Genomic DNA, 27793 nt, shown 5'->3' on the forward strand with positions numbered 1-27793 from the left:
GCTTCGGAAATACACTAAGTAAATCAGCATTTCAATATGCCGTTCTTCCGATGTTTTCAATGAATATATGCTGTTATCAAAAACACAGTTTGGACTCAGTGCCTACTAGAGGCCCCACGTCTTGTTGGCTTTCGGGGAATTTCAGAGGCCAGTCTGAAAAGTCAACATGGTGCTAACATTTTGTTTTCTATTTACCAATTAAAAAATATATTTTAATCATTTCCATCACTTACCCACCCACACTACCAGAAAAGTCCTTGTTTCTTGACCCCTTTAAATGGTCCCAAATTATTAATGAACATGGGCTCTTTTGCTCTAGGAGAAGTAGACGCTACAAGGGAAGGACGAAAATTTGAGTTTCCTCCACATTCTCTAGGAACGGCCTCATTGGTGTGGCCAGAATAACTGTTCTCTTTTGTAAGAACGAGATCGGAGTAAACAATCTTTTCAAGCTCTGAGAAGGGGAACATTTTGAAGGGAGGCGGTTAGAAGGAAAAGTAGGGCAGCAGGGTGACAAAGTTCGACGTGGATCACGAAAACTAGCCTTAAACTCAGCCTTCTGCTCCAATTATTTTTCGTCAGGCGGCGCCGCGGACACCTCTGCTTCACCGTGATTGGCCTGTGTCGGGGTCCTCGCGTTCGTCCAATATGGCGGCGCCCAGTGGCGGTGTGAACTGTGAGGAGTTCGCCGAGTTCCAGGTGATGGGGTTTTCCTCATGTAGCCAAGCGTGCTCCTCCATTTGTCCCCAGACTCTGATCCCTGCTCTAGCCTGGGAGGTCGTATGGATCCGCTGTGGATAAAGCGGGTGGTTGAAGGCTTTTTTCCTAGCCATTGGAGGTCATGGGGGGCGCGGGGTTTGGCCTTGGGAACGAAGCTGCTCAATGTGGGGTTGGGGGTGGGGGGGTCATAGTTCTCCCTCTGCCGAGCAGTTTTGACCAGGAAGCGTCGGGCTAGTCCGCGGTGGTGAAATAGAGCTTGAGCTCTGTAAGTAGGCATTATAACAATTCTGCCGCAGTTCCCTGAACTCAGTTCCCAGCCTCTGCTATTTCTCTCCTTTTAAGTTAAGCCTTTGTGGGAGAGAAGAAAGTGGAAGACCGCTTGTTTACTTGATAAACACTTGGCTCAGTTTCCTTTTTTGGTGAGACAGAAAGCTTGAACGCCTGGAGGGAAGATTAATTCTGATTCATACCCGTTCTGGTGCTGTTGGTTTCCTAACCATTCGAGAGATGTAACATTTTAAGCAAAAAGGCTGTATCTGTATATTAGAACACTGAAGGCCCAGGATTATTTATTAACGCTTGAATTAAAGAACAAGTATCTCTAGATTTTGATCAAGTTGCTGTGAAAATTATCCGTTCCAATGCAGGCATAAATAGCTGCAGAGTTGATTTTAAAAATCGTGACCTTAAAATATTTTAAACTAAAGATATTGAGAAATCGCTTCATGTGCCATTAATCTATCTGTAGTAAGCTTTGTTCTTAGAAAGATTTCTATGTAGATAGTCCTGAAGACATCCTCAACAGATGAAGTTGTTGACAGCATTTGGTCAAAGAAATTTGTATGGGATCTTTCCACTATTATCTGCACCATTATTCGTTTCATGTGCTCCTCAGACTAGATCAGCCCAATCACAGCAGCCAACCTCAAATGAGATCAGAGTGCCCAATAAGCATAAATACTTGTCAACATTTTTAATAGGATGGACAAAGACTGTTGAATTCTAAAGTATAATACATATTTGAGGTTAACTGGTTTAGTTGTGACCTTGGTCTTATCACTTTAGTACTATGATGTAACTCGTGTAATTGAGCAGTGGTAGCCTTAAGATTTATAAGAAAGAACATTGATTTTGTAGTTAGATGTTCTGGGTTCTAAAATGCCACCCCTGCCCTACCCCCAGCATTCAATTCCCAGTCAGTACATATCCACCACCCCACTCTACCCCTGCCAAAGAAAGTATTGGAGTCTGGGGGGTATAACTGAGTGGTAGAGTGGTTGCTTTGCATGCATAAGGCCCTGAGTTCAATCCCCAGCGGGGGAGTTATTTATTCCACTTTTGAGACAGGGTCTCTATATGTTGCCTAGGCTGTTATCAAACTTTTGAACTCCAGTGATTCCCCTGCTTTAGCCTCCCCATATGCAGGGACTCTAGGCAAGCACCTCCATGCCAGGCTAAGAAAGTTATTTGTTATTGAACTGTGGAAAATAAGGTCCTGAGACTTGAAATAATTTATCTCAATCCATAAGAGGTAGAACTCAGAATAAATGCCTAAAATGACAGTTTTGCTTACTGAGGTGGTATACACCTGTGAACCCAGTGATTGGGCAGGCTGAGGCAGGGGATGACAAGTTTGAGGTTGATAAGTTTGATCCTGTCTCAAAAAATTAAAAGGGCTGAAGATATAGCTCAATGGTAAAGCAAAAAAAAAAAAAAAAGAAAGAAAGAAAGAAGTTGTGTTTTTTTCATTCTAGGCCATCTTCCTAAGCCTGTTACTCACTGTAGTTCATAGGGACAGGAAGTCCTAGAAAAGACATTTATTGAGTTTGTTGTCTTAGGCAAGGCTACTGCTAATATAATAAGAAAAAGCAAAGGGAATTTGTCATACTTTTAAGACATCCAAAGGATAGCCAGGACTCTTTGCAGTTCAATTCAACAATCTTATTTAAATTAACATTTTTCTTTTGCAATGCTGGGAATTGAACTCTGGGCCTAGGATATGGTAGGCAAGTACTCTACCACTGAGCTATACCCCTAATCTACTAATAAAAGCATTTTAAAATCTATACATTAAAAATAAATAAATAAATAAAATGTCCCCTGTTTGCAAAATGATCCCCTGCTGAGGGCTACTGCTTTAGAGAAGGAGTTAATTTAGGAAAATTTGGGGTAGAAATTCCCAGCTCAGAGGACTTAGGTGTTGGCTGCTTAGCTGTGGTCTTGTCAGCCATTCATCCCCTTGAAGTTTCATCTTTCCTGAACACCCTGTGTTCTATAGCTGCTGCTTTTTGGCTTTTCTTAACTCACACCTTCCATCCTATAGTGTGAGGGTGATCTTCTGTTATTGCATGCCTCTCAAGTACCACCCTGCTCCTTCTCTCCCTATTTCATCCTGAGGGAGAGGGCTTCCCTGGTGCCTCTGTTTAAAGAACACTTTGATTTCCTTTTGGCTGGCCAGATAAGATTTCAGTGAGGCAAAAGTTAACATATCTTTCCCAACCATTCCATTTTCAGTGTGTGTGTGTATATGTGTGTGTGTGTGTGTGTGTGTGTGTGTATATCACAAAATTGGTCTCAATTTTGAGGAAGGTTTTTAGATAGTTTCTCTAGAAGTTTTCCAAATGTGTAGTTTATAATACCTTAAGAATATCCTACATTATAATTCAGATGATATGGCTTACCAGAGCTAACTTTGACATATCATTTAACCTCCTTGAAAATGGATATTAACATTTGCCCCACTGCCTCAGAGACAGACAATGTAAACAAGAGCATAAGTGAAGGTGCCCCCCCAAAAAAAGTGTAAAATTTAAGTGTAATATTTAGGTTTAGTTGAGTTTGGTAAAATTTTTTAAACATGATTGACTTATATTTGCACAAATTGTTAATTAAAGTTCATATTTTTAAGACTATTAAATCACTGTATTTTGCATGTAAGTATCTTAAGAATGGAAAGCACTACACTGAATACTGTGGAAGAAAAATAGAAAGTCATGTTTTGTTGTTGTTTTATAATATCAGGGATTGAACCCAGGGTTGCTCTGCCAATGACTTACATCCCCAGCCTTTTAAAAAAAATTTTTAGAGACTACGAAGTTGCTGAGGCTGGTCTAGAACTTAGGATCCTGCTTCAGCCATCTGAGTTGCTGAGATTATGGGCATTTGCTGTCATACCCAGCCTCGTGTATTTTTTATTTAAAAGATTAGCTTGGGGGACTGGGGTTGTGGCTCAGTGGTAGAGCGCTCACCTCTCACGTGTGAGACCCTGGGTTCGATCCTCAGCACCACATAAAAATAAATAAACAAAGATATTGTGTCCATGTATAACTAAAAAAAATATTAATAAAAAAAGATTAGCTGGGGCTGGGGTTGTGGCTCAGTGGCAGAACACTTGTCTCGCACATGTGAGGAACTGGGTTTGATCCTCAGCACCATGTAAAAATAAATAAACAAAATAGAGATATTGTGTACATCTTTAACTAAAAAAAAAATTTAAAAGATTAGGTGAATTTTTTTTCAAAATTATGAAAATGTTCAAATGCTACAGAGAAGTTAAAAGAATTGTAGAATGAATGCTCATGTATCCACCATCTGTATTGTACAGTTATCAGCTTTATTTGCTTTTACCATATATCCATTTATCCATCCCTCAATCTATCATTCTACCTTATTTTTTTAGTGTATTTCAAAGTAAGTTGCAAATATCAGTATACTTTACTCCTAAACATGTCAGCTTGCATTTTATTAACTAGAGTTCAATATTTGTTTGCTAATTCGGAGGGGTAAATTTTGCATACAGTGAGGTACACAAATCTTAAAGAGTTCTGATCAAAGAGTTTGACGTTGACCTACACTTGCTGCACACCTTCATCAAATGCTGTTACCTCCAGAAGTTCCCTCTTGCCCATTCTTGGGTAGTTCACTACCACCCCTGCAGCTGTTTTTTTTTTTTTTTTTTTTTTTTCATATTTAAATATTTTAAAGTTTAGGAGGTTTTTAAAGGATTTTAAATTTTTGTAATTATTTTTCCCCCATTGTGAAAATTAAGAATTAGCAAACCCCTGGAAAATATCTGTTTCTAAAGTGAAATAAAATTTTTAAAGAATGTTTAAAATTGAGTGCCCACAGTCCCATTTTAATATTCGTTCAACATTTGTGTGTACTATATTTGTCTGATAGGGCTGCCAAAACAAAATATTCACAGACTGGGTGGTTTAGGCAACACCCCCCACACACACAGTTCTGAAGGCTAGAAGTTCAAGATCAGGGTGTTATGGTTGGTTTCCTTGAGGCTTCTCTTCCTGACCCGCACATAGTCACTTTCTCACCCTTATTTATATCTGTGCACAGATGGAGAAGAAGGATCCCTGATGGCTCTTCCTCATCATATAAAGACGCCAGTTTGATTGAATTAGGGCCTCCACTATTATGACCTCCAGTTTATTTATTTTTTAAAGAGGTAGGGTCTTGATATGTTGTGCAAGCTGGTCCGGAATTTCTGGGCTCAAGCAGTTCTCCTACTTCAACCTTCTGAGTAGCTGGAACTCCATATGTGTTCCACCAAGCCTGGCTATGAACTGCATTTCATCTTCATTACCTCCTTAAAGGCCTATCTCCAGGGGATTAGAGTTTCAACCTTGAGGGTTGGGAGTGGGGTGGGACACAATTTAGTCCATACCAGATACTTACCAGCTACCAGGCACTTGGAGAAATGCTAGTGGACAGAGTATCAAGCAAGGAATATAGAACATGTAAAAGAGACCAAAAATGTGAATAAAATGGTAGGAGAGTTTAGAGAGAAATAAATCAAGAGGTGATAACTGAGTTGGATCTTAGTTTGATAACACCAGTAGAATTCTAGGCCATGGTAGTAGTATGTTGGCTAAAAATTTTATGTACAGTCATGAGTCACTTAATGAGGGGGTATATTCTGAGAAATGTATTGTTAGGTGATTTCATTATTGTGCAAACATAATAGACTGTACTTAGACAAACCTAGATGGTATAGGTCAATCACTTATGGCATCTTGATGCAATCAAGAGATGCAGTAAAAGTACATATATGGGCTGTTGTAGGTAGGAGAAATATACCCTAATATAACAATAAAAAATATAGATGTATGTATATATGTATTTTTTCTTCCCTGAGGTACGAGGGGTTGAATCTAGAGACTACCACTGAGCTGCATCCCCAGCCCTTTTTTTCTTTTTCTTTTATTTATTTTATAATAATTATTATTATTATTAGGTACTGGGGATTGAACTCAGGGGCACTCAATCACTGAGCCACATCCCCAGCCCAATTTTGTATTTTATTTAGACACAGGGTCTCACTGAGTTGCTTAGCACCTGACTGTTGCTGAGGCTGGCTTTGAACTCACGATCCTCCGCCTCAGCCTCCAAAGCCATTGGGATTACAGGCATGCGCTGCCACGCCTGGCCTTTATTTTTTATTTTGAGACAAGAGCTCACTAAGTTGCAAAGGTTGGTTTCAAACTTGTGATCCTTCTGCCTCAGTTTCGTGAATTGTGGGATTTCAGGTTTGTGTCATCATGCCCAGCAACATATCATTGTTAGATATTATGTACTGTACCTAATTCTGTGTATTGTACTTATATATAACTGGGAGCACAGTGGGCTTGTTCACAGCAGTATCACCACACACCCGAATAATTGTGTTATGACATTACAATGACTACAGCATCACTAAGTGATAGGAATTTTTCAGCTCCATTATGATTCTATGGAACCACCATATATTGTGATCTTGACTAAAACGTTGTGTAGCACAGGACCATGTTGGGGGGAATAGCAAATCACTTGCTAGAATATAGGACTTGCACAGGGCCACATTGTGATTATACAAAGGTTAGAATCAGAATGTGGGAGACCTTAAATGCCAAATGTGAGAATGGGGGAATCATTTTTGAGCAGAGTGGGTGAGATAAACAAAGAGGCACTTTAGGAAGATTCATTCTCTTAGAATGCTTAAAACTGAGGCCTATAATCCCTTTTTAAAATTCATTCAACATTTATTGTATACTGTGTTAGTCCGCTAGGACTGTCATAACAAAATACCACAGACTGGGTGGCTTAAGCAACAGAAATTTACTTTCCCACAGTTCTGGAGGCTTAAAGTCCAAGAACAGGGTATTATCATGGTTGGTTTCTCCAACCTAATTTCCATAATATAGTGGCTTTATACTATTATCTTCTGAAATTTAGAATCTAAACCTTTGTCCAATTTTTTGGGTTTAGATAGCAAGGTTCAAAGGACTAAACATGATAAGACATTTCAAAATCCAGTCCCAAAGTTCCTCACTGGACAAATCTCTTACCACCACCCATATTCACATCTGGTTGTCTTCCTATCCCATCTCCATGTGTAATAGGCATTTAAGCCCTACTGTCTAGCCACATAGACTGAACTTGCTTTTTCATGAACACATCATGCTTTTTGTCATTTCTGTGCTTTTTGTTGTAGTTACCACTCTGAAATCCGTTCTACTTGACCCTATTGGAGACCCAGTTCCTGTATCACCTAGACAAAATCAACTAAGTATTCCTTCCTAGAATATTTAAGTCTTGGTGTTTATATTAGGAATATTTGCTCATTTGCATATGATGGGTTTGGTAATTAGATAAATACTGAATAGATTCTTTTCTAACATTTACACAGTGGTGCTCTGTTCCTGTCTGTAGGGTCTGACTGTCAGAGACTACTATAGTTGCAGGCAGTCTGTGTTTCAGAATTGGGGTGTAGGGAAGGACACAGTGTGAGATTGCTCTAAAAGCAGGGTTTCAAGAACAAAGTTTGCCTGGGAAAAGCATCTTGTGAATGGCATCTACTTCAGGTACTTAGGCAAAGGGGACGGAGAGAATGTTACGTGAGTTCTAGTATACTTGGTAGTTTCCCTTTCTCACTCCTTATATGCCCTAAAAACTGCCCCAAGTAATAAAAGGAATTTATCTAAAGATTAATCTTAGGAATAGACTATAGTATAATTGTATGGGCAGTAGAAAATTTTCACTAGTCCTCCCCACTAAATATGGGCACACCTTCAGTATGTAAATTGCCTTCTAACAGGATGAGATTTTTCACCCCACAGAAATAAGAAAAAAATGCAGTTCAGAAGGCACCTGAATAATTTTTAAAGGATCAACCTAAAATGAGAGAATTCGTGATATATCAGATCTCTTCATGTTTTAGGAAAGATCCAAGGAGAATCTGGGAGCTGGGGGTAAAGGCTGAATGATAGAGTACTTGCTTAGCATCAATGCAAGTGGCCCTGGGTTAGATGCCAGCACTCCCACCCCCCCACCTCCTCCCCTCCCCACCCCCGCCAAAAAAAGGAGAAGTTGGGGATACTACAAAATTTGAAGTTACTTTTGCTATTGTTTGACTTACTGCACAGAACCACTGAACTATATTTAGGTATTACCTCTGTGGACATGCAGTTTATTTGTGTATGATGTCTATTCAGGGATGTCTTCTATATGTTTTCTGTAAGGGGGGGCAGGGGGAAAATGCTTTGGGGGTTAGGCATCGTAGCCGGTAATTCCCTATGAATGATAGAAATGATTTTAAAGACAACATTTTTGTGCCTACATTCACGTTCATTTGCTCTCAGTCTGTAAGGGCCACCTAGCCTTTTCCTTAGACCCTCCTGGAGTTGCTTTAAGAGCTCTGGTATTTTTCCCACTGAAGGAAACATAAGCCTGCTGAAATAGTTTATAGTTCTTTCCTTCCCTTCTTTTTAGCCTTACATCTTTCTCTGAAATCTATTTACAGCTTATAATTCTCAGCAACCTCTGAACAAGTCCTTTACCAGTTTAGAGATTGTTGTTTTATTTTATATATTTCAGTACTATCCGGTAGAATCTTCTGTGATGATGGAATTACTCCACATTTATGCTATCAACATAGTGACATCTCGCTCTTCAGCATTTAAAATGTGCTAGTGCAACTGAGGAATTAATTTTAAATTGTTTTATTTTAATGACCATATGTGACTAGTATCTGCCATATTAAAAGACAAGCTCTAGATCATACACTGGTAATTCAGTAGTACACAGAGAAAAATTGATATATTTGATAGTCCACATTTGTAAGTTTTATTTGTAAGACTGCAAAATTGATTCATTACCTAGTTAATGCAGGAAAACTCTCATTGTTAAGTATGGACTTTAGTAGTATGTCCATATTGTTTTATTGAAGGGGAATTTGTTTGTAGTGATTAAGGTATAGCCAGTGTTGAAATTCATAACTGGTTGAAGTTCAGAGTCAATAAAAATTGAGAAATGTTAAGCTATGTATCTTTCACCTGGATTACTGTTATCAGTTTCCTAACTGATCTCTTCTACTCTTGTTTCTGCAATTCATTTTCCATTCTTAACACCTACAGACATTTCAGGACCCAAATATGATCATGTAACTCCACTATACTTAGAACACTTATGATTTTCTGGGGTTCTCAAGAAATACTAACAACCTATAATATAACCTATAATAGTGGACCCCATCTTGCAACATGTTTTCTCTCACTCTCTGCACCTAGGCCAAATCAAAATTTCAGTCATTTAACATTCTGTTAAATAGCTCTCATCAAGGTCAGACCATGTAATTCTTTTTTTGAGCAGGGGGTACCAGGGATTGAACCCAGTAGTGCTTAAACACTGAACCACATCCCCAGCCCATTTTTTATTTTTTATTTTGAGACAGGGTCTTGCTAAGTTGCTCAGGGCCTCACTGAGTTGCTGAGGCTGCTTTGAACTTGCAATCCTCCTGCCTCAGCCTCCCAAGTTGATTATAGTCGTGTACCACTGTGCCTGGTCAGTCCATGTGATTCTTGACTTCATAATAAAATTAAGTGGAATTTATTCTCGACTTCTTTGATATCACAGACTTTCCCTTCTACTTTTAGGCACTAGTTTCTTCTTCTTTTTTTTTTTATATTTACTTTTTAGTTTTCGTTAGATACTATATCTTTTTTTTTTATTTTTATGTGGTGATGAGGATTGAACCCAGTGCCTCATGCATATGAGGCAAGTATTGTACCACTGAGTTGCAACCCCAGCCCACTAGTTTCTTCTTGATCATTGGTCCACTTCATTCCCTACAATCTCCCCCAGTGACCTTTTTAAAGGTCATGACTTTTCTTTTCTCTCTCTGGTTTTTTTTTTTTTTGGTGCTGGGATTGAACTCAGGGCCTTGTGCATTGCATGCACTCTACTGACTGAGCTCTATCTCTAGCTCCTCAAGTGTCATGACTTTAAATAACATAAATTTGTTCATGTAATTCTAGCCTGAGCAGTGTCAGACTATGTTTAACTTTCTCAGATACTTTAACAGATAACTCAAACTGAACAAGTCAAAAACAGAACTTTTTTTTTTTTTTTACAGTTTTTTTGTTTGTTTGAACTCAGGGGCACTCCACCACTGAACCACAACCCCAGCCTGTTTTTGTATTTTATTTAGAGACAAGAGTTTCACTGAGTTGCTTAGTGCATCACTTTTGTTGAGGCTAGCTTTGAACTTGCAATCCTCCTGCCTCAGCCTCCCAAGCCAACTGGGATTACAGGCATGTGCCACTGCAACCAGCCTTAAAGTATTTTTTTGACAAAATTTTAAACATGCTAAGGGCTGGGGATGGTAGCGTGCTCGCCTGGCATGCTTGCGGCCCGGGTTCGATCCTCAGCACCACATACAAATAAAGAGGTTGTGTCTGCCGAAAACTAAAAAATAAATAAATAAACAAATAAATTTTTTTTAAAAAAAAATTTAAACATGCTAAAGAAGAAATAGTACTTTGAAAACCCCTGTGTATACAACTCCCAACTCTAACAATCAATTCATGGCCATTTTTTTTTTCAGTCTATTCAGTATACTACTACCACTTGCCTCCTCTTGCCATATTATTTTGAAGCACATTCCAGGCATCATATCTTTTTTTTTCCTATAAATATTTTCAGTAAAAGATTATAATTTGTGTGTGTGTGTGTGTGTGTGTGTGTGGTGCTGGGGATTAAATCCAAGGCCTTGTGCATTCAAAACAAAACTCTACCAACTGAGCTAAATCCCCAGCCCAAAAGATCATAATTTTTAAACAATACCAGGTAACCTCCAATTAACTGTATATATCCTGTGAGTTAAAACAGAACTCTCGATTTTTTTCAGTCCTTCCAAATCTCTTCCTTCCCCAGGCTCTCCCATCAATTAGCAACATTTCTATATATTCAATTGCTCAGATCTCAAACCTAAAGTCATCCTATTTTCTTTTCTCATCTATCACTACCAATTCATCAGCAAATACTATTATTTTTATCTTCAAAATAAATCTTGAATCCAACTACCTCTCCTAATTCTACATCTACCACTTTATCAAACCATCTTTATTTCTTTACTAAACCACCAAATACATAGTCTCCTAAATGATCACCCTATTTACATTCTTCTCTTCTACAATTCATTCTTCACACAGCAGCCACAGTTATATTTTTACATCATTCACTTATCTAAAACCCTGTGGCCTAATTTAGAACAGAATTGTATTTGTTGCCAGAGTCTATATTGTCCTTCATATTTGGTCTTCATATACCCCAAAGTTTGTTCTTGCCTCATGATTTTTGACTTATTCCCTTAGATCTAGTTGGTTCATTTCACATTATTCAGGTTTCAACTTAAATGTTAACATCTTCAGAGAGGCTTTTCTTGATCTGTCTACCTAAAGCAATCCCCAGCTCCAGCTGGTCTCTCTTTATCCCATGGCCTTCACTTATGTAATTTCTCACCATACTTTTCAGTATGTAAGATTGTTCATGGGGAGTATTTGTTTATTGTCTGTCTCCTCCTCCAGGAATTTGCTCAATAGGAGCAAATAAGCTGTTTTTCTGTTTTATTCACCACTGTACCAGGTGTTTAGAATGGTGCCTGACATATAGTAGATATTAGTAAATATTTTTTGAGTGAAGATATTAATAAATGAATGAACTCTATTGTGCTGTAAGTACTCCATTATTTAAAGAAGGAAGCTCACTGAGGGTTTAATAGCCAAAGGAAACTATCCAAAAAGATCAGTTCATTTTAATAGATGTTTATTGTATGTGTGGCACTGGAAGTCAAACACAGGGCCTTGTATATGCTAGGCAAAGCATTTTTAGTAACAAAGGCAAAATGCTCATGGTATAATGTCATAAAGCAAGACTTGATTATATAGTAACCCAATTTTTAAAATATATTCACAGATGTAGAAAAAAGACTAAAGAGACATTAAAATTGATAATGGGGGCTGGGAATATAGCTTATTGGTAGAGCCTTGCCTAGCGCATGTGAGGTTCTGAGTTGAATCCCAGCAATGCAAAAAAAAAAAAAAAAAAAAAAGTATATATTCATAATGATTGACTTTGGATGATTTTTGTTTTAAAATTTTTAATGATATTTCTAAAATGAAGGTAGTACTTTAATAATAAACGTTTTTGTTTTAACAAATGGTTGAGGAAAAAATGAAGGAGGGGTTTTAGTCATGGATGTAAGTTTGAGAAAAGAAATAGGATTGTATGTTAAAGGAGACACTGAAGCAAAACTGCTTTCAGTACGTGCTTACCTTGAATGTTAACTTAGGTATTTTCAACATAGTATTACATAATTCTCCTTTCTTGATTCATGGTGATCTTGGTTTGTGTTGTTGGTTTTTGCTGTTGTTTTTCTGTAAATTTAAAACAATAAAACAGAGAAGGGTATACTGCTAGAAACTTATCCCAGAGTTTACGATATATGAAGACAGAATGTAGCTGATGCCCATCCTTTCTTTAGTAACAAGTGAAAAGAAGAGTGGGAAGAGACTGTGTTGTACAGGCAGTACTCAGCAGCATTCTAAGTTCCTTGCCCTTTTGTTATTATTTTTCTTTGGTTTGCATTTTGAAAATTGGATGCTTTTTGAGGGGCAGGGGAAACTTCAGAAATGGGAGTCGGGGTTACTAAGAACAAGAAAACTAATTCCTACTTGTTCGTGAAGAAGAATCCCATGACAAGATTTGATCTCTAGTAGCATGTTTTGTTTTACTTATTTGTATCACAAAAATAATACACGATCGTAGTCAAATACTAAGAAGCTAAGAGGTAGAGATTAATGTATTTGAATTAATTACTACATTTTTCTAGAAGTTTTCTTCCTAGAAACCTGTGTTGCAGTAATCACTGAGAGGACATAGAGCAAACAGTTACAGTGGTGATATTGGAGAATGTGTGGGAATCAGGATCAGTAGAACCTTGTTTGGCTGTGTTCTGGAGATTGGGAAGGACACACATTGTTTGCTGAGTACCATGCCTGCAAATGGGATTTAAATTTGAGCAAAACAGTCTTACTCCTTAAGATGACAGTCTGTAGTGGAGGCAAGAAGACAGGTTTGGTGCCCGCTTTTAGAATTACTATTATATAACTTGACTGTCAGCCTTGTAACAAAGATTTTCTTAGGTTGTACTATATTTGACTGGATTTTCACATTCCTAAATTAAAAAGCTATTAAATGTTTAAGACTTTTGTTTTTTGATTAAATACTTAATTTTTATCACTTACTCCATTCAGGTTATATTCTTTTATTTTAAATACATATAGGAATTACTCAAGGTGATGAGGACAATTGATGACAGAATAGTACATGAATTAAACACTACGGTTCCAACAGCTTCCTTTGCAGGGAAAATCGATGCCAGCCAAACCTGTAAACAACTTTATGAGTCTGTAAGTCTATCTTTTGAGTCTCTGTTTTGTGCTTCTTCTATGACTTTCTTTCAGGCAAAATAAGAAATCCATATCTAAACTGTGAATAAACAAATGATATCTTCATGTTTCTTTGCCCATACCTGAGGGTGTACAAGGATTTTGATCTGGTTTTTATAAATTGAATTTGTGATCTTATATGCAAATCTGTGAAGAGATGGTTCTAAAGAATAAGAGCAGTCACTATTTTGACCTCTTCGTCTGCAGTTTTTCACTTCCGGAGACCTGATGCACAAAGGGGTGAAGGGGAAAGTACAGTAGTAAAGTAAGACAGTAGCAAGAGCAAGGACGAGAATGAATCAATCCAAAAGCCAAACAGATGATGTACAGAATAATTAAAGCCCTTCACACAGTTTATATCTTCTTTCCCTCACTCATGAAGAAGTGAAGTAGAAGCCTATGGCAGATGGGAGAGAAGGAAACCACAGATAAATTGTCTTTTCTTGTGGCTCTGGTTCTCAATTATTTATTTTTTCATTACCTCCTTTATTTCTCTTTAATTTCCAAAGGCAGAATGAGATACTGATATAGCTAAATTTTGTTTTATAATTTAATATATCCTTTCTTTAATTTGGAAACTCTTCAAATGTCACTTGCTATTTTAAGGTCTGCTACCACTAGGTTACTATGTTCATAGTTATATAAAGAAGGTATTACTTAAAACCTAAATGCATTTCTCATATATGAAGAATGTCAGTTCTGGACAAGCTTATTGTTACCTGTTAAATTCATAGCATTAATTTCTAATACTTTTGTTCTCCTGTTATATTAAAGTATGTCATTTTATTGAGTGATCAGGTAAGTCTTATGGTTTTGGAAAATTGCAAGATGTGGACTTTAAGAGTAGAATCCAATAATTTGGTGGGTCCAAATTCTATTTTACCATAAGGTTGTTTGATAGTTCACTTAGTTTCTTTGGGTATTTCTGACTAAAAAACTAGAAATTTATGATCACTTTGTGATACTCTCCCCATATCTCTCTACTATTTAGTCATTTCCATTTAAAATCTTCTGTTAACATAAGATTTATAATGTCAAGATTGACAACATGGATTCAGATCTAGATTAAACTCTCCTCTGCTACTTTCTAAGCTGGGTAACCTTGATCATGTTATATGACCTCTCAGCCTCAGTTTCCTTATTTGTAAAATAGTGTGGTGGTAGAACCTAATTTATAGGATTGTTAAGGGATTAAGTGAGTTTAACATAAAGTTCTTATTGCACTGTGTTTTGCAAAAAATTGTTGGTTATTATTATTATTATTATTATTCCATGTACCTTGTGTCAGGGATCAGGCCTGTAGAGTGCCCAGCTCATAAGTATCTCAAAGTTCCCTTAAGTATTGTTTCAGTGGGGAAGGAGAAGTCTGTGAAATGTCCAAGTTGCTCATACTCTCCCTGACTCACTGTAGGCCCTGACTCAGTTTACTCTATAGTTGATGAAAAGGTACTTACATTCTCTAAGGGCAACACTTCCAAATGGGAGATGATATGTAAAGTTATAATGAAGCACAAGTTTTAGAAATTCCAAATCTTAAAAGTGTATTCATATTTAACCATTTCAATGCAATCCTTGTTATTAGAGAATATTCCCTTTAATCTTAGCTTTACATTCTTTGTTTTCAAGGTAAATATAAAAATCATTACTGAACGATAAAGTTCATGCACTTAACAGTACTTTACAAATGCATACATTTGGGGGTTTAATTAAAATTCAGTTGTGATCATAGGAATGTGCTTCAAACTTGACCATTACCTTGCTAATCAAATTGGAAAATAGTTATATAAAGAAGGTATTACTTAAAACCTAAAATGCATTTCTCATATATGAAGAATGTCAGTTATTATTAGATTTGGTACACGAAGATGACTTTTTTAAAAAATATTTTTTTAATTGTTGATAGACCTTTATTTTATTCATTTGTTTTTATGTGGTGCTGAGAGTCGAACCCAACGCCTCACACATGTCAGGCAAGCACTCTACCACTGAGCCACAATCCCAACTCAAGATGATGGTTATTAAAGAGTGCTGTCAGATATTGTTACTTTTGATCAAAACACACAATTGATGCAATTATTAACCTGTGCTTTGTATATAAGTTTTCTTCATCAATATTTAACACTTTAACTTATAAAAGGCTCTAATAGGCAAATTTCCTTATAGTAACAAAGACCTCTATATCACTTAATTTGTAATTTATTTTCCTTGTTGAAAATATGAAACTGAAAAAAAAATGAAGAGACAAAAAGAGAGGAAAAATAACAATAAGTGGTCCAAAGGGTGGATGTAGGGTAGGGGAACCAGTTGATGGAACTGTGGGGAGAGACAGGGACACGGAAGTAAAGGAGACTGAGATGAAAAGCCCAACAGGGGAAATGCAGGAAATACTGGGGGCATATTGAGGAAAAAGAGCCCAGGCTGCATAACTTCCACCCTCTAAGGTGCTCTCTTATCTGTTTTTATGTGATATAGATGATGAAACACAGTCTTCTATGGATTCAATTTTTATACCTTGGTTTAGAAAATACGAAATTTCTGAAGTCCCAAAATAAGCATTTTTTTAACATTGAAATATAACAAATTGATATGATTGTTTTTTCCCTTTTTATTCCTTTGTTCTTTTAGTTGATGGCAGCTCATGCTAGTAGGGAAAAAGTTATAAAAAATTGTATAGCCCAGACCTCAGAAGTAGTAAAAAACCTTCGTGAAGAGAGAGAAAAGAATTTGGATGATTTAACGTTATTAAAGCAACTTAGAAAAGAACAGACAAAGGTAAGTTGAACACAATGTACATTTCTCAGGCAGAGTTTTTCCAAACATAACCTTCAAAATAAAGGCAGTTTTTAAAATGCACAATTCAGAGTGAGAGATGATTACTTAAAAAAAAATGGCCAGATTAATGCTTCATTTTTTAGTGGACTTTGTTTTATTATATTTAGGTATTAATTGGTAAATTAATGTTCATTTCATAAATGGATTCAGTATAGCAGCTGTAGGCAAAATAAGCACATAATCATGTTTTATTCCCATTCCTTAATTTGTTCCTCAATGCTAAAGATGGAGGCTCAATATAGACCAATACCAAACTTACAGAAGAGTTGCAAAAATGGTGTAAAAAACTCAGTGTATCCTTTGTCTGTTCCCCTTTTATTTACATTTTGCCCCACCAGCTTTACAATTCATTCTCTTTACCTTCCCTTCTTCCCTTCATTTTCCCCTGCCTCCTTCCTCCCTCCCTCTCATACATGTGAACACACAGCATATTCTTTCCCTGAACGATTTTGAAAGCAGGTTAGACATATTGTACCACTTTATCCATCACTCCTTTTATTTTTGTACCAGGAATTGAACCCAGAGGTGCTTAACCACTGAGCCACATCCTCAGCCCTTTTTATTTTTCATTTTGAGACAGGTTATCACTTAGTTGCTTAGGGTCTCTCTGAGTTTCTGAGGCTGTCCTTGAATTTGCAGTTCTCCACAGGGAATTTTTCTCACATGACCATTGTCTAGTTATCAAAATCTTGTTTGTATATTAAGATGGCACAGTAGGTAATTTTCAGATCCTTATGTGTCAGGAGATAGAAGATCCAGTGTGAAATAGAATCAGTGTTATCATACTAAGCAGTTGTGAAATTTGTCCTTTGTTGAGTAGATGTAGCCCAACTTCAAAAAGGGGACCTTGTCATCTCTCAAGCTGTTAATAGAAGGAAAAGCCCTTTTCTTGTGGTGCACACAGGGGAGTAGGCCAGGCTGCGGCCCTTTCATGGTTCAATGTGTCTCCCTGGATACTGGTCTCAGCCAATGTTTTTGTTGCTCTTTTTATGACTACTGCTTCAGGTCTGAGTTCCATAACTGCTCATTCATCAGGCCATGGTGGATTCCTCAGGCAGTGAACTTAAGCTATAATGTTCATCTTTCCCTACCCTTGATGTTCATGTAGGCTTATAGATTATTTATGTAAAACTGGTCAAAGTCTAGGGAGCTTTGGATATCGTATTTCATGAAGATGCTAACAAAAGGAAAGTACACAGCAGGATTTTTCAATCAGAAACTGAAAAATCACTCTTTGCATATTAAGTCAAAGAACAGAATGACTCTTGTTCGTGAAGAGCAAAGTGCAAAACTGAACTACTGTGTACTTGGGAGAGATTGTGTCACACATTTTGCTCAACCCTCATATCTGGGTTTTTTTTTTTTTTTGGTACCAGGGATTGAACCCAGGGGTGCTTAACCACTAAGCCATATCCCCAGCCCTTTTTGTATTTTATTTAGAGATAGGGTCTCACTAGTTGCTCAGGGCCTTGCTAAATTGCTGAGCTGGCTTTGAACTCGGGATCCTCTTGCCTCAGATTCCTGAACTACTGGGATTAGAGATGTGCACCACTGTGCTCAGCTTCAGATCTGGTCTTTATGGCTTTAGGGCTGTGAAAGTCAGCAGGATGATGGCTGCAGGGAAGAGTTTAGAAAGCAAACCATGAGGTCTGTAAGGTTTACTTTTTAGCCGGAGAACAGAGTGCTAGAGAGCAACCATGAGTAGTACATAAGCAATAAAGATGTGAATTTTTAAAATTTTTTATTTTCAAGTTGCTGTGAAGATTATGAAATCAAAAAGAGAGCTTTCAGGGATGCTCCACCTCTTCATTTTCTATATGAGGAAACCAAGATTCAGGGATAGTGACATCTCCAAAACTCACAAGCTTCGTAAGTGGTAGAGCTGGGACTTTAATCCATCTCTTCCAACTCTGTATTCAGTCAATTTCTTTATGTGAAGTTATGACTAATAGCCAAATTCTGATTACTTTAGTGAGTCTGTTTTTTTTTTTTTTTTTTTTCAGTTGTAGATAGGCACAGTACTTTTATTTATTTTTATGTGGTACTGAGGTTTGAACCCAGTGTCTCACAATGTGCTAGGCAAGTGCTCTACCACTGAGCCATAACCCCAGCTTAAGCCTCTTTTATTTATATACAGAAATGCCAGTGTAAGGGGCTGGGGCAGTGGCTCAGTGGTGGAGTGCTCGCCTGGCACGTGTGAGGCACTGGATTTGATCCTCAGCACCACATAAAAATAAAAATAAAAAAAAAAGGTATTGTGTCCACATACTATATATATGTATATATATATATATGTTGTATGTATATATGTGTGTGTGTGTGTATATATGTTTCTTTATTATATATATATATAAAATAAAGAAAGAAAAGAAATGCTAGTGTAAAACTTCCCTGCCCTCTATCTGAATCCTTAGCTTAGAAAAAACACGTTCGTTGCCGGTGAAGAGCCAAATTCACTGAGTATTTGGGAGTGATTGTGTCACACAGTTTGCTCAGCCCTCACATCTGGTCGTTATGCCTTTAGGGCTGGAAAAGTCAGGATGATGCCTGCAAGGAAGAGTCTGAAAGCAAACTGTGAGGTCTGTAAGGTTTACTTTCTAGCCTGAGAGCATAGAGGGCTAGAGGGCAACCATGAGTAGTATGTAAGCAATGAGGTAACTTCTGTCACCTATTAGTAGTGGCCTTTAAAAAGGAAGTGTACCTGTTTAAGACCCAGAGCCTCAAAACCATCTCAAGCAACAGTTTGTTGGTGGCACTGATTATAATTATAGTACAAGGTAATGAATATCTGCAATGTTATAAATGACGGGGTGGGGGGGCATAGACTGTGAGGCTTTAAGGGAAAAATTCCCATCTACCTTGTAAATTAATTGCTCTTTACAACATTGTAAATTAATTGCTCTGAAACGTCTTGATTTTCAGTCTGTAAATGGGGATTCATACTTCATAATTTTTGTTTTGTTTTTTTTAGATGAGATTTCACTATTTTGCCCAGACTGATCTTAAATGATTCTTTCACCTCAACCTTTCCATTTTCTTAGACCAGCATGGGCCACTGTGCCCAGCTACTTAATAACTTCTTAAGCTTTCATTTTTTGGTGAGGACTGCCTTATATAATGTACATAAAAGCTAGCATATTGGTTGGTAGACAGTAACAGTTCCTTTCCTTTCCTTTTCTAGTTTTTGGGACTGTTGCATTACTCCTCTTTAAATATCCTATCAATCAATGGTTTCTACCATTTGTTTTGCCACTACTTCAAGACATAGGGGAAAACAGATGACTGCATCTTCTGTGTCAGTGCTTTCTTCTATTTGGAGAGTTCTAATTGTTGAAAGATTTTCTTACATATTGCAAACTGTGTCCTCTTGTAATGTGTAAATACTGCTTCTTAATCTTCCTTCTGGAGCTATACAGCCTAAAACCCTTTTTATACAACATCCCTTTAAACATTTAAGAAGTTAGGAAGACCACCTTGACGACATATTTTCACATTCTTCAACTGAATCCCTCCCCTTTTCTTTTTTCTTCCTCCTCTTCTNCTGGGCTTTGGGATTTTTTTTTTTTTTTTTTAATCACAGTGAGCAGCTATTTATTATGATTATCCCAAAGGAGAGAATATGGGCAGAGAGGACACCTACGTTTATTTTTCAATGGTCAATTTCATTAGCACTAACCTTTTTTTGTTGTTGTTCTAATCAGTTATATACGACAGCAGAATGCTCTTCAATTCGGTGTACACAAATGGAGCACAATTTTCACTTTTCTGTTTGTACACAAAGTAGGGTCACACCATTCCTGCAATCAGACATGCACCTAGGGTAATGATGTCCATCTCATTTCATCATTAAGGTTGCTATTTTTTCCAGGCCCAGTAGTGCACACTGTAATCCCAGCAACCAGGGAAGCTAAGGCAGAAGGATCATAAGTTCAAGGCCAGCCTCAGCAATTTAGTGAGGCCTTAAGCAACTTAGTGAGACCTTATCTCAAAAAACAAAAGGGCTGGGTATGTGGCTTAGTGATTAAGCACTCCTCTGTTCAATCCCCGGCATAAATGAATGAATGAGATCAAGAGCAAGAGTGGAGCGAGGGGGGGGAGAGGGGGAGGGAGAGGGAAAGACTGGATGGTTCATTAAAATCTGAAACTGAGGTTGCTTAGGAGCTTCTTCAGGTGTAATACTGCTCCATAGTACAGGTCCAGTGTCAGAAATGCAGTCCTTCCCATCATGCCATAGTTCTAGCCATATGGGCCTGTGAACATTTTGACATTAGTTCTTGAGTCTAGGAAAAGAGTTTATAGGAGCCACTGATCAGAATCAAGTTCCTCATTAGTGTTGCATGCAAATTCCTCAAGCCTCCTGCCTAAAGTGTTTTCCTAATTGGTCTGTGTTTGGCTTGGGTCTCAGACTCATGGTTGCCCAGATCTTATCTCACTGTCTGGCATTTTGCTCTTGACTCTTGTCTGAGTTGGTTCTCAGCTTTAGTCTGAGAAAGTCATTCTGGTTCTAAATTCCAGCAGCTTCAACCTGTAGCCTATAGTTGGTGCTTTTTTCTCTTCTTCCTTCCCTGCTCCCTCACCTGGTACTACGGGTTGAATCCAGGGGTGTTATGGCACTGAACTACATCCCCCACCCTTTTTATTTTTTATTTTGAGACAGGATCTCACTAATTTGCTGAGGCTAGCCTTGAGCTTGCAATCTTGCCTCAATCTCCTGAGTTGCTAGTGTGTGCCACTGTACTCAGCTTTTCCCCCATTTATTTATTTATTTATTTATTCATTCATTCATTCATTCATTCATTTATATGTGGTGCTGAGACTCGAACCCAGTGCTTTACACATGCTAGGCAAGCACTCTGCCACTCACCCCCATCCCCAACCCCTGCATTCAGCTTTTCTCCTAATTTTTGATTATTTTCAAACCCTCTTCCTGAAACTAACTAGCTGCTAATCCCTCTGATCAGATTGACTAGGAGTATTATGGGTCCTGTCATCTGAGCCTGAAACTGAATGAGAAAGTTAGACTTAGTATTTTAGTCTTAGACCTGTTGCTTTGTGATCAAAGTGTGGAGATTCATACCTTTCTAAATCACTTGGACATAATGTTTTCTCTTTTTCTCTCCTTGTTTTCCTTCTGGATTCTTTTTTCTTAATTCTCTATCCAAATCAGCTGGCCACTCTCTTTTTTCACTCTATTGTTCAAATCCATAGTTGTATAATCAATTTCTAGAACTTGAATTGTTGGATTCAAGGACATATGAATGTACATTTTGATAAGTCCTGCCAATTTGCCCTCCATAGACATTGGAATAATTATACCACTACTGAAATATATGTGTACGAGTGTATCTTTTCCCACTTGCTCAGTGTTATTAGGTTTTATCAAACTTTTTCATATTATTGTTTGTGTATTTCTTTGTACCTGAGTAAGATTGAACTTTAAAAATATATATATTTTGGTGTGGGGATGTACTTCGGTGGTAGAGCACTTGCCTAGCATGTATGAGGCCCTGAGTTTGATTCCCAGCCCTGCAAAAAGAAAATAATAATATTTATTGGCCTTTTTTATATCTTCTTTGAACTGTTTGGGCTTTGTTTTTTTTTTTTTTTTTTTGGTCTTGGTACCAAGGATTTAACCCAGGGTGCTTAACCACTGAGCCATATCCCCATCCCTTTTTATATTTTATTTAGAAAAAATGTCTCCCTGAATTGCTTAGGGCCTTGCTAAGTTGATAAGGCTGGTTTTAAACTTTTGATCCTCCTGCCTCAGCATCGAGAGCTGCTGGGATTACAGGCATATGCTACATCTCTGGGCTTTGGGATTTTTTTTTTTTTTTTTTAATATCAACAGCTTTTATTTCTTTCTCTTGCCTTGTATTTCTTTTATTTTTATTTATATGACAGCGGAATGCATTAAAATTCTTATTACACATATAGACACAATTTTTCATATATCTGATTGTATACAAAGTATATTCACACCAATTCGTGTCTTCATACATGTACTTTGGATAATAAGGACCATCACATTCCATCATCATTTCTAACCCCATGCCCCTTCCCTTCCCCTCCAATCCCTCTGCCCTATCTAGAGTTTGTCTATTTCTCCCATGCTCCCTCTCCCACTATGAATCAGCCTCCTTATATCAGAGGGCTTTGGGAATCTTTAAAAGCTCTCACGGTGATTGATTTTAATATGCAGCAAAGTTTGAAAACAATTTTTCTTTTAAGAATTTTTTTTCACAGTTTTTATTGGTGCATTATGGTTGTACATAATGATGGGCTTTTTGGTTACATATTCACACATGCACACAATATAATGATGTAATTTGGCCATACCATTCCCAGTATTTCCCCTTTCCTTCCCTTCCTTCCTTTTCCTTGTTCCTTTCCTTTATTCTACTGATCTCTCTTTGATTTTTCTGAGACCACCTCCCTTTCTCTTCCTTTTTCCTCTCTAGCTTTCACATATGAGTGAAAACATGACCCTTGACCTTGTGAGTTTGGCCTGTTTCACTTAAAATAATGTTCTCAAGTTTCATCCATTTCCTGCAAATGATATAATTTTTCTTTATGGCTGAATTAAACTTCATTGTGTATATATACCAATTTTATTTATCCAATCTTCAGTTGGAGACACGTAGGCTGATAGTTCAATAGTTTGTATAGTGTGATTGTGCAAGCAGCAGCTAATTTTGTTGGGAAAACATAATAAAGTTTGGTTTTAACTCTGTATGTTGCATAACTTCATTTTTTTTTTTCTTTCCTGCAGTTGAAATGGATGCAGTCAGAACTGAATGTTGAAGAAGTGGTAAATGACAGGAGCTGGAAGGTATAAAATAGTGTCAATTATTGCAGAGAAATAGGAGGGAAACTGAGCTTGCAAAGGACAGTCAGGGTGAAATGAGTGCCAGGAGGCTATAAGAAGAATAGAGAACATGCACTAATGAGCAGTTGAGGACTTTAACTGTTTTTGGTGGTGGTGGGTGGAGTGCTATTGTCCTGTACATAGAATCATCTTATAAAAGCTTTATAGGCAGATGGTAAAATTCTGTGATCTGTCATGGTAATAGAATTGGAGATATTACATGTCTTCTAATACTAATTATGGGTATATTTAATATTTAAAATTTTATTCCAGTAAACTGAAAACCTTCAAAGAGATTATTTTTAAAATTAGCCATTTGTACATAATTCATTTCCATAAAGTTTCATATCATTAGCTACCCTGTTAGTTTCTTGCCCTCTAATATATTTGATAATTACTTTTTAATTTTACTTTACTATTATCTGGTAATTGCTTTTTACTGCTTGTAGGTTCACATGTTCTTTTGTACCACCCCTGTGGTTCTGATTAGGAACTAGATTGGGGAACCACATCTCAGGAATTTACGTATAGTCAAAAACCACGAGTTCTGACTTTATTTGTAAACTTCTAATATGAAAGATTTCCAAAGGGCAAAACCTATTAAATCTAAAAGAATGAACTGAAAATTCTGTTTTATCTTTTGAAATTAACTAATGGAATAGGTTATAACCCTTATAAGAGAGAGGCTAACTGAACCAGAATCCAGAATTCAAAGCCATGGTTATTACTCGGATCATTTTGCTATAGTGCTAGTTAATATTCATGGAGTCCCATTAGATATAATTACATAGAGCATATGAAGCATGGAAGAAACATTTGTATGAATAGCATACCAGCAGGAAAAGAAAAGAACTGTGTTCTTGGCTTAACTGTTGTCTCCCTGGCTAGGTCTACCTTGGGTTTCAGACCTTGGCTTCTGGTCATTTGGCTTGGCCTCTTGGATTCCTAACTCTTGCCATTTAGTAAATGTTTTTCCCTCTTCATTTCCTTTTCTTTGATTGACTGTTTCAGAAATAGTCATGCTTTTAAAGATACACAAAAGCAAAAAGAAGAATATTTAATCACTAAACATATTTTATCACAAGAGAAGTCATCTTCTACCTACTATTTGTAACTAACATATATAGCATGTTATTTTTCCTTTGTCATTTAATAATTACATCAACCTTGAGGGGAAAAGTAGACTGACAACATGCTGAGTCATGAATAAATTGCAAAATACAAAATAACTTTTTTTGCTTTATCTCATTTCTTCATCCTGTCCTCTTGACCAAAATTTACTACATCTGTCCTTTCCATTAACATAATAAGGTTAGGCTACTTGAAAGATTTTGTCACCATTTGTCTGGAAATATTCTCTGGTAAAGTAATATTTATTCTTGGAATAAGATGGAGAGGGGCACAGTGAATATCTATCTTGTAAAACCCAGAGCAGAGGATTATGATATATATAAAATGTAGTAGGAAGGGTGAAACATGTTTTGATTTGATATCACAGATGCTCTTGACTTATGAGGGGTTACATCCTGATAAACCCATCATAAATTGAAAGTATCCTTAGTTGAAAATGACACTTGACCTACCAGACATCATAGTATAGCCTATCCTAAATTAAGTGTTCTCAGGATACTTATATTAAAACTACAATTAGTTGGGCATTGAGAGAATTGTTCTACATATTGCTAGCCTGGGAAAAGATCAAGATTTGAAGTTATGGTTTCTTCCAAATATATATTGCTTTCACACCATCATAGAATTGAAAAATATCGCTAGACCATTTGTAGTTGTAAAGAAAATAGGTTCTACTTTTTCACAAAAAGTGATGGCTTTACTTGTTTCAAAAAAGAAAATGTAGCTCTGGTACAGTAGCCAGCAAAAGTGATTAGGAAATCATATAGGAGGATTTGGAGAGGCTCAGCCAGTTGTTTATATCATCCCAATCAGTGTGTCAGGGGCACTAGTTTGAAGCCTTTTCTGGTCTGAGCTTTGGAAGTGTCAGGGCTGGGAATAGGAGTGAAATGAATTTTAAGATGAAACAGTCAGAAAGTCATAAACTTTTTACATGTTTTCTTTTAACTAAGATATGCATGCTGAAAACATGTACAGTTCAGAGAATGTTAATCAAATGAGCATTCGTTTACCTACCATTCAGGTTTAGAAGTTGAATAATACTATGTAGTACCTTAGAAGCTCTCTGTGTAGATTTTTTTTATTTTTATCACAATCAACAGCAGCTAACAGAAGTAATTTTTTTTTAACCTGAAAATTTGTTTCTTAGCATACGTGGGGTATAGAGGTAAAATCTGAGAAGAAATTCTTTTAGGTTTTAGCAGTTTCTTTTTAATTGGACACTTAAAATTTTCAGACATGTGTTCAAAATTTTTAGTTTTTTCTTAAAATTTTTACATATTAAACCATATGCAGTAAAAATTCTGCCTTTACTCCCTCTCCCCTAAGCTATCTTCTCCTGTCTGAAAGCATAGTACATGCTTTGATATATTTGTACCTTGTTTAATTTTATATGTATATATTTCCCCCTTTGCTACACAACTGAAATATACTGTTCACACTTAAGTTTTTCCCCCTTAATGTATCTTAGAAATCTTTTCAAATCAGATCATAAAAATCTTCCTGTTAAGCTTTTTTTAGGTACCGGGAATTGAACCCTGGGTACTTAACCAATGAGCCACATCCCCAGCCCTTTTTTGTGTTTTATTTAGAGACAGGGTCTCACTGAGTTGCTTAGGGTCTTTCTAAGTTGCAGAAGCTGGCTTTGAACTCGTGATCCTCCTGCTTCAACCTCCTTAGCCACTGGGATTACAGGCATGCACACTGCACCTGGCCCTTTTAAGCATTTTTAAGATTATTTCATTGAATAGCTGTACCAAAACATATTTAATAGTCCCATATTGACACTTAGTCATAGAGCATACTTTTAGCATTTATGATATGCTACTTGTTTTGCATTTTAGGAAGTAAGATAAACAAATCAAATATATAAATCCATAGAGTACAGCCATGTTTGCCTGGCAAGTATACCTTCTTATACGAAGGATGGAAAAGTACAACAAATATCTCAGTAACAAAACCTATTTAGAAAAAAAGCTTTATTTTATTTTAAACTTAAGTCCAAACTATGTCTGGAATATGGAACTGAAATGTTTGTGAATTTCTAAATTAGTAGATTCTTAATTTTTCTTAATGTAATTAATTATGTAATTTAATATAAAAATATTAAAATTACCTCTTGCATGTGTATCAAGGCCTTTTGTACACTTATTACCTAGAAAGTCAGTTTGGCCTAGTGAGACAACACCTCTGTTTGCTAACTCTGTTGGCTTGGAACAAAAATGATAACATCCTCCTAATCAAATTTAATTCCAGATCTGCTTTATGCAGAAATGACTTTCATTTCTTTTTAAATATCTTAGGTGTTTAATGAACGCTGCCGAATTCACTTCAAGCCTCCAAAGAATGAATAAAGAAAGATCCTTTTTTTAAAAGAAGAACCGGGTCATCTCATGAGAGCTAAGCACGACAGACATCAACAGGGTGGGCTGCTTAGGATGATTTCTGAGCCGACAGTCCAAGACCTTTTGTTGATTTCAGCCCCACTTAGCCAAGACCTCAAGTCTAAATAATTCTGATAATTATAAAATAATCAATTGCTATTTTATACTGATTCTGTAAAAAAAATGTTTTATAACTATTAAAATAATTTTCTGACTCAGTGTACATATTTATTTGTTGGTTTTCCAAGTTGAGACAGTCCTCAGAAGAGAATTTGCACATAATTTCAACATCTGAGTAGTTATATCTTTGGGGTTTTTATCAATTTGGCATAAATATGGAGCTCTTTGGCCACTGATGAGTTTATTCTTACATTTATCATTTATTTTTAAAAGGGAGTTTTATAAGCTGAATGCTATCCAGTGAAGCTTTCTCTTAGTATCTTAATTTATCTTGTTTTTAGATACAAAAACTAACACTGGGTGGAATTTTTGACACTGAAAAAGAAAGCACATTGAGAAAAGGCAAGGGATAGGGAAGGGTTTGTGTGATATTCAATGAATTAGTAAAATTATTCTGTAATTTTGGAATTTGATTATTGAAGAAAAACACTGGCTCTGGGTTGGTATAGTTCAGTAGTAGGTAGAGCAGTGGCCCAGCATGTGGAAGCCCTGGAATCAATCCCCAATGCCTCAACAAAAAGAAAAACACTTTGTAGTACAGGATGATTAATTAGCTTTGTATTGCTAGTTAGTCTTAACTGGTTAATATCACACCTATTTGGTGTCTCACAGTTCTACAGGTCAGAAGTCCAGACAGGCTTGGCTAGACTAGCTAGGTTCTTTGCTTAAGGTCTCACAAAGCTGAAATCCAGCTAAGAGCTACGTTGAATCTTGGGTTGGAGTCTGGAAGAGATTTTACTTCCAATTTCATTGAGTTTGTAGGCAGAATTCAGATCCTTGAGTTGTAGACCTGAAGTTCCCATTTCCTTGCTGGCTGGCAGGTACCAACCACTCAGCTCCTTGAAACCACCTACATTTCTCCAGACAACCTCTATTTCAGTCTGGCAGTATTATGTTAAATCTCC

At 36.8% G+C, this 27793-nt stretch overlaps 1 protein-coding gene across 2 annotated transcripts; it reads left to right on the plus strand.

Moving 5' to 3' along the window:
* Mix23 (mitochondrial matrix import factor 23) lies at window positions 1-26922 on the plus strand. 2 transcript variants are annotated; one of them, XM_015486870.2, is made up of 6 exons: window positions 1-18; window positions 583-699; window positions 13335-13460; window positions 16125-16271; window positions 23101-23160; window positions 26628-26922. In XM_015486870.2, the coding sequence occupies exons 2-6, from the start codon at window positions 649-651 to the stop codon at window positions 26676-26678; spliced, it is 435 nt and encodes a 144-aa protein (XP_015342356.1). In that variant the 5' UTR covers window positions 1-18; window positions 583-648; the 3' UTR covers window positions 26679-26922. The 2 variants fall into 2 exon arrangements, with proteins under 2 accessions (XP_015342356.1, XP_015342357.1); XM_015486871.2 differs by lacking the exons at window positions 1-18; window positions 583-699 and adding an exon at window positions 911-985.
* Window positions 26923-27793: the final 871 nt, after the last annotated feature.

This window comes from Marmota marmota, unplaced genomic scaffold (assembly GCF_001458135.2).
Source record: "Marmota marmota marmota unplaced genomic scaffold, marMar, whole genome shotgun sequence".
NCBI classification, from domain to species: Eukaryota; Metazoa; Chordata; class Mammalia; order Rodentia; family Sciuridae; genus Marmota; species Marmota marmota.